This window comes from Heliangelus exortis, chromosome 2 (assembly GCF_036169615.1).
Source record: "Heliangelus exortis chromosome 2, bHelExo1.hap1, whole genome shotgun sequence".
Classification (NCBI taxonomy): Eukaryota; Metazoa; Chordata; class Aves; order Apodiformes; family Trochilidae; genus Heliangelus; species Heliangelus exortis.
In genome coordinates, this window is record NC_092423.1 from 17,650,993 (window position 1) to 17,668,326 (window position 17,334).

A 17,334-nucleotide genomic window follows, 5' to 3' on the forward strand; every position below is an offset into this window, starting at 1 on the left:
TCATAATTTCAAGGAGCTCCTAAGACAAGAGATTTCCAAGTATTAATCTACATAACAGTAGTTTGCACCATTCAGTGTGTAATGTTTTTATAAAAGCTTTACATTTAGAGGAGAGCTGGCATTTCTGTCTGCAGATAATAATTAGTGTGACATCTCATACGCAACACAAATAGGGAATAGGTTTTAAAACATAGGGTAAAATAACAGAGTTCCTGTATTTGCTAAGGCAAATGTTACAATAACTTCATTAGCAATAACAAACACCACAGACTGAAAGAAAACCAATTATCTAAACCACTAATTACACATCTTAAATGTATTATAGAGAAGCTGTGCTTGAGGGGGGAAAGCAAGTTCATATAATGAGCTACAGACCAGTAGTGCAATTTTAAATAAAAAATCGAAGATTTTATAAAATTTTGCTGTATGACAAAATGGCCTTTTCAGTTTCTTAATATAAAATAGGACGATGCATTAATGTATTTATTTTACTGATGAAAAACACATAACTAACTTCAAATAGATGGACAGACAGACAGATAGATAGACAAGTAGAAAACGGAGGACATCTGGGCACCGTGCAACATGGTTTTAACATACCACTCATCTCTGAGACTTATTTAGTTCTGCCTATGGCACACTAGTGCCTGTTTAGTGCCAAATATCTTTAAAAGAATAATAAAAATCTGTGAGATATGAAATTTCTGTTCGGGTTGGTGAATAATTTTGCATTAAAAGCTTGGTGTAGAAGAGTGACTTCCTGACCACTAAAGGATTATCTTAGCATACTGCAAACCTGCAAACCCAAGTCAAGCCTCAAAACATGATCTTGTTCCTTTACATATGCTTTACCATAAGGCTTATAAATCAACCCCTTTTACTTATCCAGCACAAGAACACGAAATGTCTTCTTTTCGCTCTGAAAAATGATGGAAATTCCTAGGAGAGAGTTCTGCCAAACAGCTCTCTGGACAGAACATGTCAAGACAAAAAAACCAAGCATAAAAGAGCTCTGAAATAAACTTGGCAATAGCTAAACTCCAGACCATACATTCAGGTATCAGGTGCTAATCTGATAGATAAGAGAATAAGAAAATGGACAATTGCTTTAAAGGCATAAATGGATGAATATATGAATGGAAAGTAAGAGATGAAAAAAAATGTTGCCGTGTGCACAAAATAAATTACCATTTAAATAGCTCTCTTGCAAGTCATAATGCATTTCTTATCCACATAACATTATTTCTGGTCTTTGCACAATCTAATCAATATGCTTAGTTATATCCTTTGGTGTTTTAAAATCATTATTACTTTTGCTTGCCCATCGTGTTTTTCGAAAATAGAGCATTTTGGAACACTGAGTTTGGTCATACAACACACTGGGCCAGACACATGCCCAATGCCACTGAACTGTTATAACTAAGAGTGTGCCATGCCTGCTCACCTGGGATTTTTTTAGGCCATTGTTCATATTCTGCAACTTCTGATAATGAAGGCAATAATATGTTCACAGTAAGTGATACCCATCTGCTTTACAGAGAAGGATGGGCTCAAGGTTGGCTTTATTGCCCTAATGAAACTTCTTCTGAAGATCTGGGTTATATGCTTACCAGGTTTTGCTAAACATGCAGTTGTCTGTGTTGCAATTTTTTTTCACATTTAAAGCCAATACAAGGCAAAGCCTTGTCCAGAGACAGTCTCTGTTTCTTTCAGTGTCATGCCTTGCACAGCATGGCAAATGCAGACTGACCCACTCCCGCCTGACCAGCCCTTAGAACAAGTAAATTCCTGTGTTAATCCATATCCTCTCTCATTGCCTGCTCTGCAGGTGTCTGTACTTTGCCTGAATGCACAGAACAAGATAGGATGACCTGAAAGCAGTGATCAAAGTCACCTTCCTCTATTCCAGGATCTGGAAAAGCCACTGAGAGCCTCCTAAGACTCAAGTAGGAATGGGAAGAGAACACCCAAAGGATGACAAATGGACCAAAGACAGTAAGGGCATGACTTCAGGGGAGATAAGAAAAAAAGGCTTCAGAAAAGCAATGATCATATATGGAAATGTGGAAAATCAAGAAATACAAAGCAGGATTTTTGAACAGGGGTCACACATCAACTCTTCTTAGAGGCTTTTGGAAAGTACTTCACCCTGACTTCCCCAGCTTTGCTGTCTCAAAGAATCAGACAGCACTAAAATAAAACTATTGTTTATGCAGCCTTAACTTACTTGTGCATACATCACCTTCGGTTAACAGTATAATTTCTTAAGAAACCAGACTCATTTAATGCATGTGACAGAGCAATTCCAGAGATAAATCAAGACTGGCTAATGAAGAAAGCTCTGTAATTTGTTGCAAATGACATTTGGATAACTAGTGAGTGAGAGAAAGGAATGCAAAGGAAAAAAAGCAGTCTTGTGCACAAGCACAACTGAATTCCAACTGTCTGTACCTCAGTCTCCTGTGCACATGAAAAAAAATCAAACATTCAAGCCCAGCTTTGCAAAGGTCATCACAGAGAGCATTTCTCTTGCTATTGGGTGCCAACCTAGGCGTTTTTGCTGCAATTTGCAGCAGAACTGAGCACACAGAGCTGTATCTGTAGCCTACGAGACTGTACATAACACGTTATATATAGAATAGACTAAGCTCTGTAACTGAGCCAAATGCATTGCAAAATGGGCAGCCAGATTAAATGGACTATGTAACCCTAATGTTATTGTGCCTCAGCTCTGACTGTGCAAAATGGGGATAAGGCCACACTGGCACTGCAAGATGACAGTGGAAATAAATTTACTGCTATTTATAAACAGCTTAAATCCTGACCGAAGAGTTTCCTTCCCACCATGGTTAGCACAGGAACAGGTTGTCCCAGTGGCTCCTCAGCCCTCCCACCCTGTCAGAAACACCTTTCTCTTGCCCTTTTTCAGGACAGCCTCTAAGTGGAGATGGCTGAGGGCTAAAGCTGCTGAAAGGAGCTCTTTGGAGCCAATTGCATTACATTAATAAGGGAAAGCCCATCACAGCTGCAACCTGAAAAATTTCATTTGGTATTCTGAACTTTGTACTGTTGGCAAAACAGTGAAGTTCCATCAGTTACAACATTTTTCTCTCAGTTTTTGAACACAAATTACTGATTACAACTCTACTTATATCCATAACACAGCTACAACAACTCATCAGCTTCTCCATCACACTTCATTTCATCAGACTAATGCCTACATTTTTAATCCACTTTACTGAAATGAAGTGAGCTATGGCTCAGGACACAGGGATCTTCCATCCATCCATTCACTCAGGGTGCTGACTGGAGCCAAGTGCACGCTTTTAAATTAGGAAAAAAAGTGTGTCCTCAATTGCTCCAGAGTTGCCAGCCAGTGCAGCCTCGTTCTGCCTCACTGAGTCCAATCTCCCACCTGGAGAGCTGCACCATGTCACAGGAGAAGTCTTATTCTTCAATAGGAACAATTTCAGATATTTTAATGAGCTATGATTACATATGTAAGTCTTTAGTATTGAATTATTCCTAGCAAATTATAAATTACCCGAGGTTTATCTGCCTCTCTCACCATATCTCAACATAATTTTAATTAGCTAGAGACCTATGCGTGAAGCAAGAATTAATGGTGCCAAATCCTGATTTTTTTTTTTTCTATCAGAACTTCCATGGTCTGTGGCTGTGCAAGGCTGAAAGAAGAGCAGAGGTCCATGGGCTGGTGGAGGACACAGCACACACCATCCTCCACACAGCCACAAGCCTGCCTTGCAGGTCCACTCCAAGTATTGCAAGGGACACATTGACCCATGGTCTACAGGTCCTATGGCTTGAGGTGAACTGGAAATGGCTCTTGCTGGAAATTGAGGCATATCTACTGTCTTGAGTATGAGCAGAAAGTGTAGGAGTCTCCTTGTGTGAAACATGCCACCACTGAGGTCTACAATCTCTAGGAACTCCCCTCACCTCTGCACTTCTCTTAGCCCTTATACTCATGCGTTTTATTCCTTACTCTACACAAATGTATTGTCCTGTCTCATTCCTTCCATAGTTCACTGCTACTAAAGCCAGCTGACCACTCCTCTGCCTCTGTGCCCCTCATCATTCTCTTCACTTGTGTGTGGATGAAAAGGGAGAATCAGGGAGCCCTACCATTACCAGCTGTAAGCAGGTTGAGTATGGACCTCTTCTCACATTTTGATGAAGACACAAGTAAATGCCAATGGTATCCAAAGTACTTGAAGGGCTGGAAAGGCTTGGAGCAATACAAGAAGTGGATTCAAACAGGGTGATGCAAAGATAAGAAGTCGAACACCTAACAGCCTTTCTCAAAGCCACCTCCTCCTGCAGAAGAATCTGAATATGGAATTCACCAATTCATAAGCACACAGTTAAGGTAACCCAAATATGGTTTCCTTAGCAGAAATATTTGTAGAAATTGTACCTAAATAAAGGCTATGGGATTTCACCTGTGATGTAGCAAATACCAAGAAAAAGCAACATTAATGCAGGAGGTAACACAACCCAAATTGCTCAGCCTGGGGGTTGTAGCTCTTTTTGAGAGAGGAAAAGAAAAATGTAGACTCTGGTTATCACAAAAAACAAACAAACTCAGAAACCAAACAAACCAAAGCAACACCTGGTAGGTTTTTTGGTTGGTTTGTTTGTTTTTTACAGTTCCATTCTTCATCACCCTTTACCATATTTTATTTCAAAATAAATTGGAATAAACAGTTAATCTGCAATAAGTGAACTGTCCCACTTGATTTAGTCTCTTTTCATAGAGGAGACGTTCTGTACCTCTCATGATCTCTGTTGCTCTTCCCTGCATCTTTTCCAGACTTACCATACCCTAGAAATGAAGGACATAAACTGCAGACAGGGCTGGTAATGCAGACTATGAAAGAGATGTACATGGTGGCAGGAAGAGCAGGTTGCAAGCAGGAACAGGACACAGGATTATTTTTCTATTTCTGCTGCTTATAATTTAGACTAAGCTTTTCACAAGTGATCACTATTTTCCCATTATACGTTTTCTGAATATCATGTGAGAACTGAAGCCAGATCCTCATCAGTGCCCAATTCTGACAAGTACCTCCTGGCTGTGCTTTCCACACAGAAGAGGCTAAAAACAGCACATTGACAAACCAGTCCCTAGATGTCTCAAGGCAGACACTCAAAATGGATAGCTACTGTTGTCAATTTTGGCTTTAATCTTTGTACATAGATGCTAAGGAGAACAAGGCTTTAAAATGCCCATTTGGAAAAGAATAGTTCTTTGTTCATTGTATGCTCTGAACAACATCCCCCAAATATGGCAAAGGGCCACATGAACTGGGGATAACAAAAAAAGCAAAAAACAATAATCACTCATCTGCTGAATGCAGCAGAGGGCCTGTAGAAAATTTAATAAAGGGCCTCATAGGCTGTATTACAATGCCCTTGCTCAAAACTGTACAGACATTCTTAATGTCCAATCTGTCAGAGCCTGTCCTGGCAACTCACACCCTTTTTAGTTGCAAAGATTATATATATTAAATATCAACAAATGACTGGTGGGAGGGAGTTCTTTTGGGATTAGCCTGAAATAATTTGTTCTTTTTCCTGGCTGAGGGCATGCAGTAATTATGATGCAGTCTGATGTCTGAAATCCTCTTGATACCCAGGACCCAAAGCATGACCCACCAATTAGTGGGCTATGGCAGAAAGCAGCTCAGGACAGCTGCACAGGAGCAGCCCAGCTCCTGCCAGATGGGAATAAACCAGGTGCTGGGGAAAAATACTTGGCATTCACTTCTGTTTTAAAAAAGGCATCGAAATGCACATAGAATGCATGGGAGAATTTTTTAAAAATCCAGCTCACATCCTACCCGTGCAAGGAGAAACGCTGACCCTGATGAAGTCAGGAACATCCACCTGCCAGGATTTCACTTCTGCTTCTTTTTTGTTTGTGCACGATTGTATCTGCCTTCCTTTCTATACTGCCTGGGTCTTTGTTTGTTAAACATTATTTTGCTTCTTTTCCCAGTATCTGGAAAGTTCTTTTAAATCCCGTGCTCATACCTCTTTCACTTATAGGATTCCTTCCTGAGGATAAAGAACAATAGCTTGATTTGTGACACTGTAATCCCTTATGTACCAAAAGTTTATATCTTGTTTTCTTTGTTTTAACTTGCAATCTAGCTGAGACAGGGAGATGTATAGAATATATGCAGGCCATAGAAGAAAGCTTTGTGGGTGAGTATTTTCAAGCCCCCAGGTCTTCTTCTAAAATCTTCAGTTGTCAACCATGCCATGGCTTGTCAGTGAGACAGATGCCCCATCCTTTTAAGTGATGCAGAAAGGAACACAAATGAAACAAAAGAAGCTATGCAAGTGAAAAATCAGCTCTCAACAAGTATCCAGCCTCAAGGAAAATGCATACTAGCTTACATTACATTATGTAGATAAAACACCATGTTCTGAATGCTAATTTTTCTCATCAGAATACCACAGAGTACAGAGGCAATGCTAAAAATTGTGACAACCTTAGTGCCTAAGTCCCTACTTCTCTAACTGAGAGCATCCTTTTAAACTTAATGGAAATGTAAATACAAAACATTCACTGCAATAAAAGTCTCCAGAGATAGAGTCTAAGTAGCATGATTAGTATGGAAAACGCTTCATAAATCGTAACTTCAATAATCTCTGGTAGCATGAAGGATTCATCTCATTAAGACTTGCTAACAGAGCCTTGTTAATTCTCACTTCACTAATCTGCGACCTTGACAATTCCCTCTCCACATTTCAGTAAAGTGTTGACAGCAGAGTGAAATTGGGAGGTATTCCAGCAAGGGCTGCAGGTGACAGAATGCATTGCAAAACACTTCCTAGTTTTATATAAAATACTGTCTGTGCCTGACTAAATTAAATGAAATAACATGTCTTTCATAAATTACCATCCAGTGCTTTTATTTTAGCATTTTAAATAAAATATCATTATCTCTCAACTAATTTATCATATAGAATCTTTTACAAGGCTGGTCCAAGTAATTATAGGAATAAAGGGGGATGCTTCACTATGGGTATTTCTTCTGACATGTCACTGAGATGAAGTATCTAATTTTGGAACTAGTTCCTACTGTAAGCTTCCTGGCTGTAAGCTTTTCAGACTGCTATTAACAATAAAAATCTTAAGGTGCATATTCACACATATACACACACATATATGCAAGCATATATATACACACACATTAGTACAGACTTGTAGGTACACATCTCCTGGTAACACTAATGTGGCTGCATAGTTTGTTGAAGAATTGCATAAACATAACTGTTTATAAGATAGTTTAGGTACGATGACAAAATGACAGAACACAAGAAATCCTGCCCAATTTTGTTGAGGCTTGAGAGATAGCTTTGGTTCTGCTGTGCTTGAGTGTATCTTTAAAAACATTAAAACATTAAAATCCCCTCTAAATGTAAATATAAGACTAAAAACTAGCCTTGTTTTTTCTAGCACTAAGTACAAACAACACTAAGCACACTTCTGATCAAAAAGGGACTACTGGTCATAATTACGTATTAAGATCTGAGTTGTTGATCAGCTGGTCACTCCACTACCATAGCTATAAAATCCAGAGAACAAAAACATTTGTTGCCCATTATGCAACAACCACTACTATCAAAGTTTTAATAACTTTGCACTGCATTACTGGCTGTAAAATGCTGTAAAATTTTGATGCAAAATGAATCAGTGCAAATGACATAATCAAGTTTCACATTCAATTCTCTCTTTTCACTGATTTTACACCATCTCTGGTGATAGTGCTGTTTCATTACTGGGAAGTATAGGGTTTTTTTATCAATACCCCACACAAAAAGGGCTCAAATCCAAACACATTTCAAAAATCTACCCCTTTATTCTCCTCTCTGCATGGTTTACTAGCGAGCAAATTGACACATGGACTCGTATGCCTCTGACATTTTACACAAAGGACACAGGAGCTGAGCACAGCAACAGCTTAAGAGCCACAAAAAGTCCTTGGTGAAGCTGGCAGCAGTGCTTTGCCCTTTAAAGCTGCTGTGCATTACTATGCACTGGCTTTTGTACACCCCTCTCAGAGAAAACCCTCTTCATACCCCCAGGCTGCTTCTATCCATCTCATCAGGACTCTCCTGTGAAGGAGCCACCAACTCTCATGTGGAGCTCACCAACACTCAGCAATGGAGCTGTCAGTGGGAACACAAGGAAAGGGCAGAAAAGCAAGAATTTATTTTAGATTTCAAAACACTGCTATGTTTGATATAGTGGGTGCCACACCTGAACTGTACCAGAAACAATGAATGGAGGTGCAGAAGCACTGAAGCTTGGAGGCCATCAGGAGGAAGCACATTATATATGTAACAGCCCTGGCACAGAAAATCCACCCTTTCGTTATAATTATTTTTGATACAAAAATAAATCATTTTTCACCTCAGTATGAGTTCTGTAGGGTGTCATTTTTGAGCTCCTGCCTACCTGTGCCTTGAAAGAATGTACATTTCCTATTCCCATTAATTTGTATAATAATTTCTGTAAGGTTATGAAAGAATGGTCTTCCTAGTTCTTTCTCTCTTTACACACAAGAGCTTTTCCAAATTCTGTGATGCAGAAGCAAAAAGCTTGTTACTCTAGCTACAGTCTTTTTCACTATGATAGTATAGAAGAGCATATCTTCTGTCTTCAAAGACAAAATTTCTCGAGCACCTACCACTTTGATACTACAATCTAAGTTACAAACCTTTGAAAGTAATAAAATTCTCACTATATTTTAAATATGTATTACTTGTCAGCCCATTAAAAAACATATATGCCAATATTTCATTTCCCTATAAACTAATCACGTGATGTTATGCAGTCTGACAAAACTTAAACATATTCTAAAGGAAGAAAAATGAAAAGTTACCAAGCTTTATTATAGAAATTAAAAGATAAGATAGAAAATGAACATACCAACAGCCATCATGTAATCCCAGCGGTCTATGAGGCACATATTGAAGATCAGGTGGTCAGATGTTTGCCCTTGGCCAATGAGTGGAATGTTTCTCTCCAGATTTTGGGTTATTGCCGAAGTCCACCCAACAAGAAACCAAAAGACTATCAGGAGTATAACTGCCAGCATCCTCATCACTCGCCCACCTGTCATGTATGGAATACGCTGAGCAGTTCGGGACAGAAATACCTTCAAAACCCTGAAAAATTCAGACAGTGTAGAATTAAAAAGAGCATTAGCTGTGTCACAGGAACTAAGACTTTCATTTTACTTCACTATAAGATTATTGGGAAAAATTATCAACACTCTTTCCCCTAACAGTATATACAAAACTGAAATTCCAAACACTACTTTCATAAAATTCATATTTAAATGGAACTGATTGCTGCCCAGAGAGTGATATACAGCAATAATAGAAAATATTAGCTACGCTTATGTTAGAGACATGCATTCACACACTGTCCTGTCAAGCTGTTTTGTACCTTCCAGCTCTCTGTGGAACACTTCAGTATGTGGAAAAGGGAAGGTCATTTCCACAGATTAGCAACAACATCTGCAAGATTGCATTTTGTTTTGATGCTGTCTGCTGCTCACCCCAAATCATACGATTTCCAGGAAAAAAACAGCACTTGAGTATTTTTCCAGTTGAGTTTGATGGTTCTGAGATGACACTTTACTCTTCCTAGAAATAACCATGGAAAGCACTTTGCTAATTACATGTGTTCTCACTTATTCAGAGCCAATGTGTTTTTCAAGCTGGGACAGAACCTCCATAAGAAAAGGCACATCATATGTCAGGTACAGACACCATTTAACTCCCACTGAACATGTAGCATTCTCTTTAGAAGCATTTGCACTTACTATTAGGACAGGTTTATTACTGGCAAGAACTGTTCAAGGAAATATCACCTGCATTCTCTGCCTGTCACCACCTGCTAAAGCAGAGAATGTTCCTGCTGGGAGCATGAGGGCAACCAAAATTGGCTCAGGAAGAGAGAGCAGTTTGACTTTTCACACTGCACAGAACATCTCTTTGTGCTGCCTGCAGCACAGAACCTGACAGAAGCATCTAACCTTCTCCTGCTGTCTTCATAGGAGAAAAAGAACCTGCAAGTTACACAGGCTGGGAAAAGTGAGGAAAGGCTATCACATAAGTTTTCATGCACCCAAACTTTTAGAAGTGGATGGGATAAAGTCTAAATATTTTTCTAGAGATTGGAGTTAGAAGCTTTTCAAAGTGATGAAGGGAGCTATTTCAGTGACTCTGTCCTCAAAACCAGTGGTTCTTGATTCCTGAGTGTGACCACATCTCATGAATACTTGATAACCACGAAGAGACAAATTATCACCAAGGTTTCCCACCTGAGCTTTTCATAAATTTGAGTTTCTAAATGCTCATCAGTTCTCAGGTCTTTTCAGTGTACCAAACACCAGTTCCATGGCCAGGTCCGCTTTTTCAGCAAAAAAAAAATGAAAAAAATCACACTCCAGATGAATAATTATGCTTATATTTGTCTAAAAGAAGGCAAAAGCAACTGGCATTGCCTCTCAAACAAATAGCAGAGCAGTGTCTTTTAAGTCAGATGCACAAAAGCTTTTCCACATCCATAAAATGAATCATCATTTGACTACAAACACAGCCTGCACAGTGTGCATTAGGTGAAGTCAGAGATTTTAATATGTTCAACATTATTCAGCTGTTTCCCTCCCAACAGTTGCTCCACAGGGAGTCACAGTTCTTGATCTTCCCATGTTTGATGGATGTTTTGCTCTTCCTTTGCAGATGCTGAGCTGATTAGGTCAGAAGCAGCTACTCAAAGACTTCAGGCAGGATGGACAGACAACTCCACAGTGACAAGGCAGGACATCCCCTCCTCTCAGGTGCACCACTATGCTCCAGGGCAGCACTGGTAAATCCTCCTTTTTAGAACACTAAAACTCAGTAAACAAAGGCTTTCCTCCTGTTGTGACTGCCAATCGATACTTAGAGTCTTTGAAAGAAAGGAGAAGTTATTCCTTTTGTAACGAACTGGAACATATCTTTTTGCAGATATCATTTGCCATCTGTGCCATCACACATGTTTATGAAGCGTTGAGAACTGGAAGAAATCATACAAACCAGCTGAGAACTTCTAGAAACTTTGCTTTTCTTTGTATTTCGGTTCTCCGCAGTCAGTTTTTCCTGATTCTACTGAAAGCCAACATGTGAGCCTTTTCTGGACATAACAAGGCAGGACCCATTACATTGTTTCTGTTAGTAGCTCATTAACTACTTAGTATAAGACAGCTTTCTAATGGAGATGTTGTTAATTTCTAAGCATAATGCTGTTACACTTTGATGGAAGCACAGTGAAACAGCTATATTTAGTAGTACACCAGTCTGTCAAAAAAAAAAAAAAGTTTGGATTGTTTTTGTTTTTTTTTTTTTTAATTCTTCTTCTGAGAAGCCGTAAGAAAAGCTGGGTTAGATTTGTAGCGTTGAAAATCTCCATCCCCTCTCATCTCCTAGGTGTTATTGAACATGAATCAAAGCAGAGACAACTGCCCTGGAATTTCCCCTCCAAGGACTATGCCTCCTCACAGGCTGCATGGTCATTCTCGTTCCTGTACCCCTGACTCATATACTACCAAAGTTCACCATGAAATAGTCAAACTGCTGCAACTTGAGACCAAATTTCCTCAGCAAACACACATTTTATGTTGACTGGTACCCTCCATCAGAAAAACAGGGGAGTTCTTTGTCCAAATGCATGCCCTGTCTTCTGGTTAGACAATACTCAGCCCTCTTTTAATTGCACTGTTCGAGTGCAATATTCCTGTATTCCTACAACTATTCCTCTTTTTATTGCACTATTCGAGATCTATATATGGGGTTCAAACAGCTGTAGAGTAAATGAGACACATCCGTCTCAGGGAGGTAAGAACTGGAGTTGGTGGCTACATCTATACAAGGAAAATAAATACACCCAGGGTTTATGGTACTGATGCCAACCAGCAGAGAACTGCCAGCATCCACAACCATTGCCATCTGACACAGGGTGGCTGCACACAAACTGCTGTGGTGACAGTTCCTGAACCACCCTTGGAAACTGCTTGGGAGCACCCAGGTTAGCACGGGCCATGGGCAGAGCAGGGACCACTGGAATAGTTGAGAAGGACAGATGATGGAGTTCCAGTGCCCTGGAATGTTCCATGATGCTGCTTAATTTATAAATATAGATGTAGCTATGAATTTAAATCTCTGAGCAAATTAATGTTTAATTATGAAAATCAAGCAAGGCAATACCAACTGGAAAGACTCCTCCTCCTGTCCTTTGTAAGCCCAAAATACCTGATAGTGTCAGGCAGTGCCCTGGCAGAAGCTTATGGCACTGTTTGAGATGTATGGCCTCTGATCTAAGGCAGAAGAGGAAACTTAATAATCTTCCTCAGCATCTTCTAGCTCTTCTCCCAACTAAAACAATTTAGCTTATGCAATCCATTTTTATGTGTGCTGTTGGACAATCAAACCATCATTTTCAGTGACATGTCATCAGCTCTTTTTACAGGCAGATGAGAGAGAACACTGCAATATGCTTTACCTGCTTTGCTGTAAGACACAGCTCCCTTCAAGCAAAGCTTTGACCTACAGGCAGGAACAGGCAGCATTAAAGATGATATGCAATAGCCACCCTATCTCCACAGAGTAAACAGAAGGCAGAGTTTAGGCTGAATGAAGGGCTGGAGACCATGGCAGGTAACTCCCAGCTCTGCTGGCTGCACCACCAAGTCTGGGGAGAATTAAACTATGTGGTCTGAGGGGTTTTTATGGGGGCCTGGCTCCATATAAATAGACAAGAGGAAGGCTTGGTTGCACACTCTAAGAGCCAAGGGAAGCCAAACAGATGGGAGGAGAAGTGATGCTGCAAGTGGATATGAAGCAGAAGGACAAAGCATGCTGGTTCACAGGACTGGCTGGGATCACCAGCTTGGAAACAGCAAGCAGCAAGTGTAGCTGTTGTTGTAGAAATTACATCCTGAGATGTTATGTTTAATCTTAGAAAATAAATAAAAACATACTAAATTTTCATGTCAAATCAATAATTTGTCCTGTGAACAGAAACCATGGTCAAGCTGACTGTGTAAGTAGCAGGAACTACCACTGATGGATCTTGCTTTGACAGCAATGACCTGGCATGGTTTGTTTATTTTTCATTCCTAGCATCTGTCATTTCACAGCTCTATTGAATCATCCTGTCGAACTGTTCTGTTCCAGACTGATGATTTTTATTCTGATATGAAAGCTCCATCAGAAAGATAACAGGTCAAGCTCCTATAAAGTATATTGCCCTCCTAGGGTGACTTATCTGCTTTTTGTGGAGTAACATTTAACATGCCACAAGTTACTTCAAGTTAGTAAACTGATGTGATTCTACTTAAAACTGAAAAGGTACTGATTGCATATGCATGGCACCACATCAACACAGAAGAGCCTACACTTCACACCTGACACACAGGCACACTCTCAGACACAAATACTGAGTGCAACTTTTATTTCCATATCAGGAAGGATTACTGAAGAAGGAACATCAACACTTAAGGCCCAGTGCCTCACAATCTGGATTTCAATACAGTCATACCACGAGTTACCAGCTCTCAGCTGGAAAGGATAAAATCCAACTGAGAGAAATGAACAGCTATTTCAACCACACTCCAGATGAAAGTCTCCAGGTCAGTCACTGTCTGTTTCCCAAGTTATTTCTCAAGACCTCAGCATAGAACAGACATGGAGTCCAGCAATAAAGGAGATACTCATTGAAATCATGATGATCTACTGCTTTATTGAGTCTGATCATCTTGAACCTGAGCAAACCCTGGCTACTAGCCACGTCATGTCAACAGCATGACAATGGCATGGCAAGACCTGTATCATACACATCATGTCCTACCTAGTGAAAAAATAAAGAAATTCTGGCATTTATTTGTGTGTATTACTACTGAGAGTCCTCATCCTGTATCCAGCAAACTTGGCCATGTATCACTGACTTTTATCAAAATATCTCAACTCCTTCAAGCCGCACTTGCAATAAATGATAGGGTAGATAAAAGTGCATCTCACATATTTTCCATTTCATGAAATAATTTTTTAGTAGTAAATGAACTGTCAAGAAGAATATTGCTGTGAAAGGCAACAAATTCTTAGAAGAAATTAAATAATCCTTCCAAATGCACTGGATTTTGTCATCAGTAACAAAGCACAAGCTGGCAGGTTAGTCTGCAGAGTGAGACAACTAACAGTAACATAAGCTTGATTTATAGCTGGAAGGTGTACTCTAGGTACTGATGGTACTGGACACGTGGAGAGGGATACTGTGCTGCAGGATTGTTTGCTCTCTACTTGAAGTGTGCCTGGGTTCAAATTCTCACCTGGGGGTTTGTGATTAGTAACAGGCAATATACATATCTGAGTATAATAACAGTACGTTAACAAATTACCAATCTTGTGTAGTAAGTCATCATGAAGCAGTGGCATTCTTTTTCCTTAAAAAACTATATTTACTTTCAAAAATGCAATTTTGAAAATGCAGTTTCCTTGACATATTCTCTCGAGTTTTAAAGTGATTTCTTATTGCAGAAAATTAATGTGATATACATTTATCAGATGCATGGCCAGAAAAATAAGCTGTGGAGTTAAAGAAACGTATTTTATCTCAGTGCCTGGTAAAAACTACCATTAGTAAAGCAAAGACACACGGGTCATGAGTTAATGCTAACCTATTCCATATAGTAGTTTCCTAGACTAGCTTTAATATGACATGTATAAAGGTAATGCTACAGTGCTTCAGTGCAAGTTCCCCTTCTCAATCAGTGTATGAGATAAACTGTGTTACCATAATTTCCAAGAGGTTGAGTGAGGCAGGTGGGAGTGAAATCCCATGCCATTCAAGGGAAGGCTCCAGGTTTGGGGAGACAACAGGAGTCTAATCAGAATCACCACAATCAGAATCACTCACTTTTTCCCACATGAGCAGCACTGGACTGTCAGTCTCATGCATACATAATAACACGGAAAGAAACTAAAAATATGTCTTGCTTTGATGAAAATGTATTGATTTGAAGTAGCTTTTGTCTGCAGGTAAGCCTGGAATGCGCAAATGAAATGATTTATTTCTTTAAATGTAGCCTAGATTCTGTCGTTTTTCATGCCTCACATATGCTTTATTTTCTCATTTCACCTGCAAGTCTAAATTCCCACCTGAGAAAAGCTCAATTTCCTGGTGGACTATAGATCAAAACGCTTTCTCTGCCTGCAGCCAATTTCAAGGACAGTAGCTGGAGTCCTTTGACAGCTCAGCTGAGGTTTGCTTTTCCCCAGTGCCTCCTCAGTCCCCAGCTCACTGCCCTGCTGCCTGTGTCTGTTCCTGCTGCCTTCTGGCTCCTGGTGAAGGAGACACTGACACTGCATCTGTGTTGATTTCTGAAGTGCTGTGGTTCATCTCAACATATTGTCCAGGTAAGTCTCATCAGAAATGTCTGTTCCTCAACTAGATTTGCCCATCCGGGGTGTGCTGATGGATGTATCAAGAACTGAGGAGCTGAGGTAAGAAGGCTCAACAAGGGGACTTGCTATGTCACATAACTAGGCTTCAGTGATGCAGACCAAGGCTCCTTACTTATGAAATCCTCATCTGCTTTGTAGTAATTATCTGTTCTCATAAACCACTTACTGCACTAATGCCCCATGAATCCTACTGAGATTAGCAGAACTACACAGAGCCTCAGTGAAACATCTGACCCTCTGCTGTCAAACTCTGACCAGGCAGAGTTTGATAAAGTACAGTGAAACTATGTAAACCATTAAATAAAAAGACCATCACCCTGTCCTCAGGCCACTAGCAGTGACACGTCTCTTGTCTTTCAACTGGTCAGGTTCAAAGTTACACCAAAAAATCAAGAGATCACTAGCACAGAATCCTATGTGAGTTTCATAAAATTCTGAAAATCCCAGGTATTTGGATTTTGCATTCTTGAGATAGGCACAATGCCATTTCCTTCTGAGTCTGCCACCAAATGGTTAACATGGCCATTTCAGTCATTTCCTCCTGATATGTTTAAATAACCACATCTCTTACTCAGTAAAAAGGAGGTCAGCTCCTCAGACATTTTTCTCCATAAGCAAACCAATCTTGTTGAGCTCTTAATTAAAATTTGAGGTGGTTTTGTGGCAGTAACCTTATTTCATAGATCTCTAAGATTCCTGCTGCTAGTAGTTTAGACTAAGATTATAAATCCATCAGCCCATACGAGCTCTGGCTAAGATAATTATTTGCTTCTTAAAAATCATCAGGTGATTATTACCTTTTGTAAACCTAAAGCCATTCAATTATTTACCCTTATCAAAGCCTATCAGAACAGGCAGTACAAAAGATCTCAAGGTCACTATTTATCAGGAAGCTTACACTGTGAAAATAGATGCAAGAACTTCCCCCTGGTAATCCTTTCCTACAACAGGTCAAGAACACTTCCAATGCTTTCATTACAAAATTTGTTTCACAGAGTGCTGTGGAGTCAAATGTAGAAAAGCCAACTCCCAACCCCAGCTCAGAATGTTTTATTTAACAAAAGCTGATGAGCAAAACCAGCAGGGACAACACATATTCCCCTCCTTGTTAGTGCTACTTCATACAGGCGTTTTCTCCCCCTGAATTCATTCACAGAAAATTTCAACAACCTTTTAGAAAGTCAGAGGCTTTTTCTAGTGATCAGTAATAAGGTAACTGGTCAAGACCTAATGCCAAAATGTGTATTTTTGTTCTTAAAACAGTCACACTGCAGATAGGAGAAGTCTTGCCACAAATCCAAGCCAAAGTAAATGTGGGGATGGTTATATATCCTGATGCACAAAGATTTTCTCTTCTTTCTGCTGCTTCTTAGTACACTGCCAAGCACTATATTTATGATCAGAGACTTACAAGCCACTCTTAAGAAAGAATGGTACCTTCTCAGCATGTTTAATGTGGCCACAGAAACAAAATAACTCCTACGTTTTAAGCTGAAACAGATGTTCTGATCCACTTGCGTGATGTAAAAAGTGGCAGCTTTAAGAAAAAACATACATATGAGATTTTCAGTTGGGCATTAAGATTTTGCAGCTAATAGCAACTGCATTACATATTACACCACTGTTAAAAAGTTATTAGAATAATCTATAAAAGTACTATATAAGAATAATGCAAGGCTTTTCTCTGAATCAAAAAGCAGTGAACAAAAATTTAGTGAACATGAGTGAATTACAGTTCACTTTGCTAGCAGTTGTTTGTTGAGGACTGAACTATCTATCCATAGC

The 17,334-nt window shown here is 39.6% G+C and overlaps 1 protein-coding gene across 2 annotated transcripts in view; it reads right to left on the reverse strand.

The window, feature by feature from the left end:
- The window catches only part of GPR158 (G protein-coupled receptor 158), a 181,054-nt gene that overhangs the window by 15,581 nt on the left and 148,139 nt on the right, over window positions 1-17,334 (reverse strand). For both annotated transcript variants that reach the window (XM_071735003.1, XM_071735002.1), the window contains exon 7: window positions 8,969-9,207. In XM_071735003.1, coding sequence (XP_071591104.1) covers window positions 8,969-9,207 — 239 coding nt within the window. The remainder of the gene's footprint in view (window positions 1-8,968; window positions 9,208-17,334) is intronic.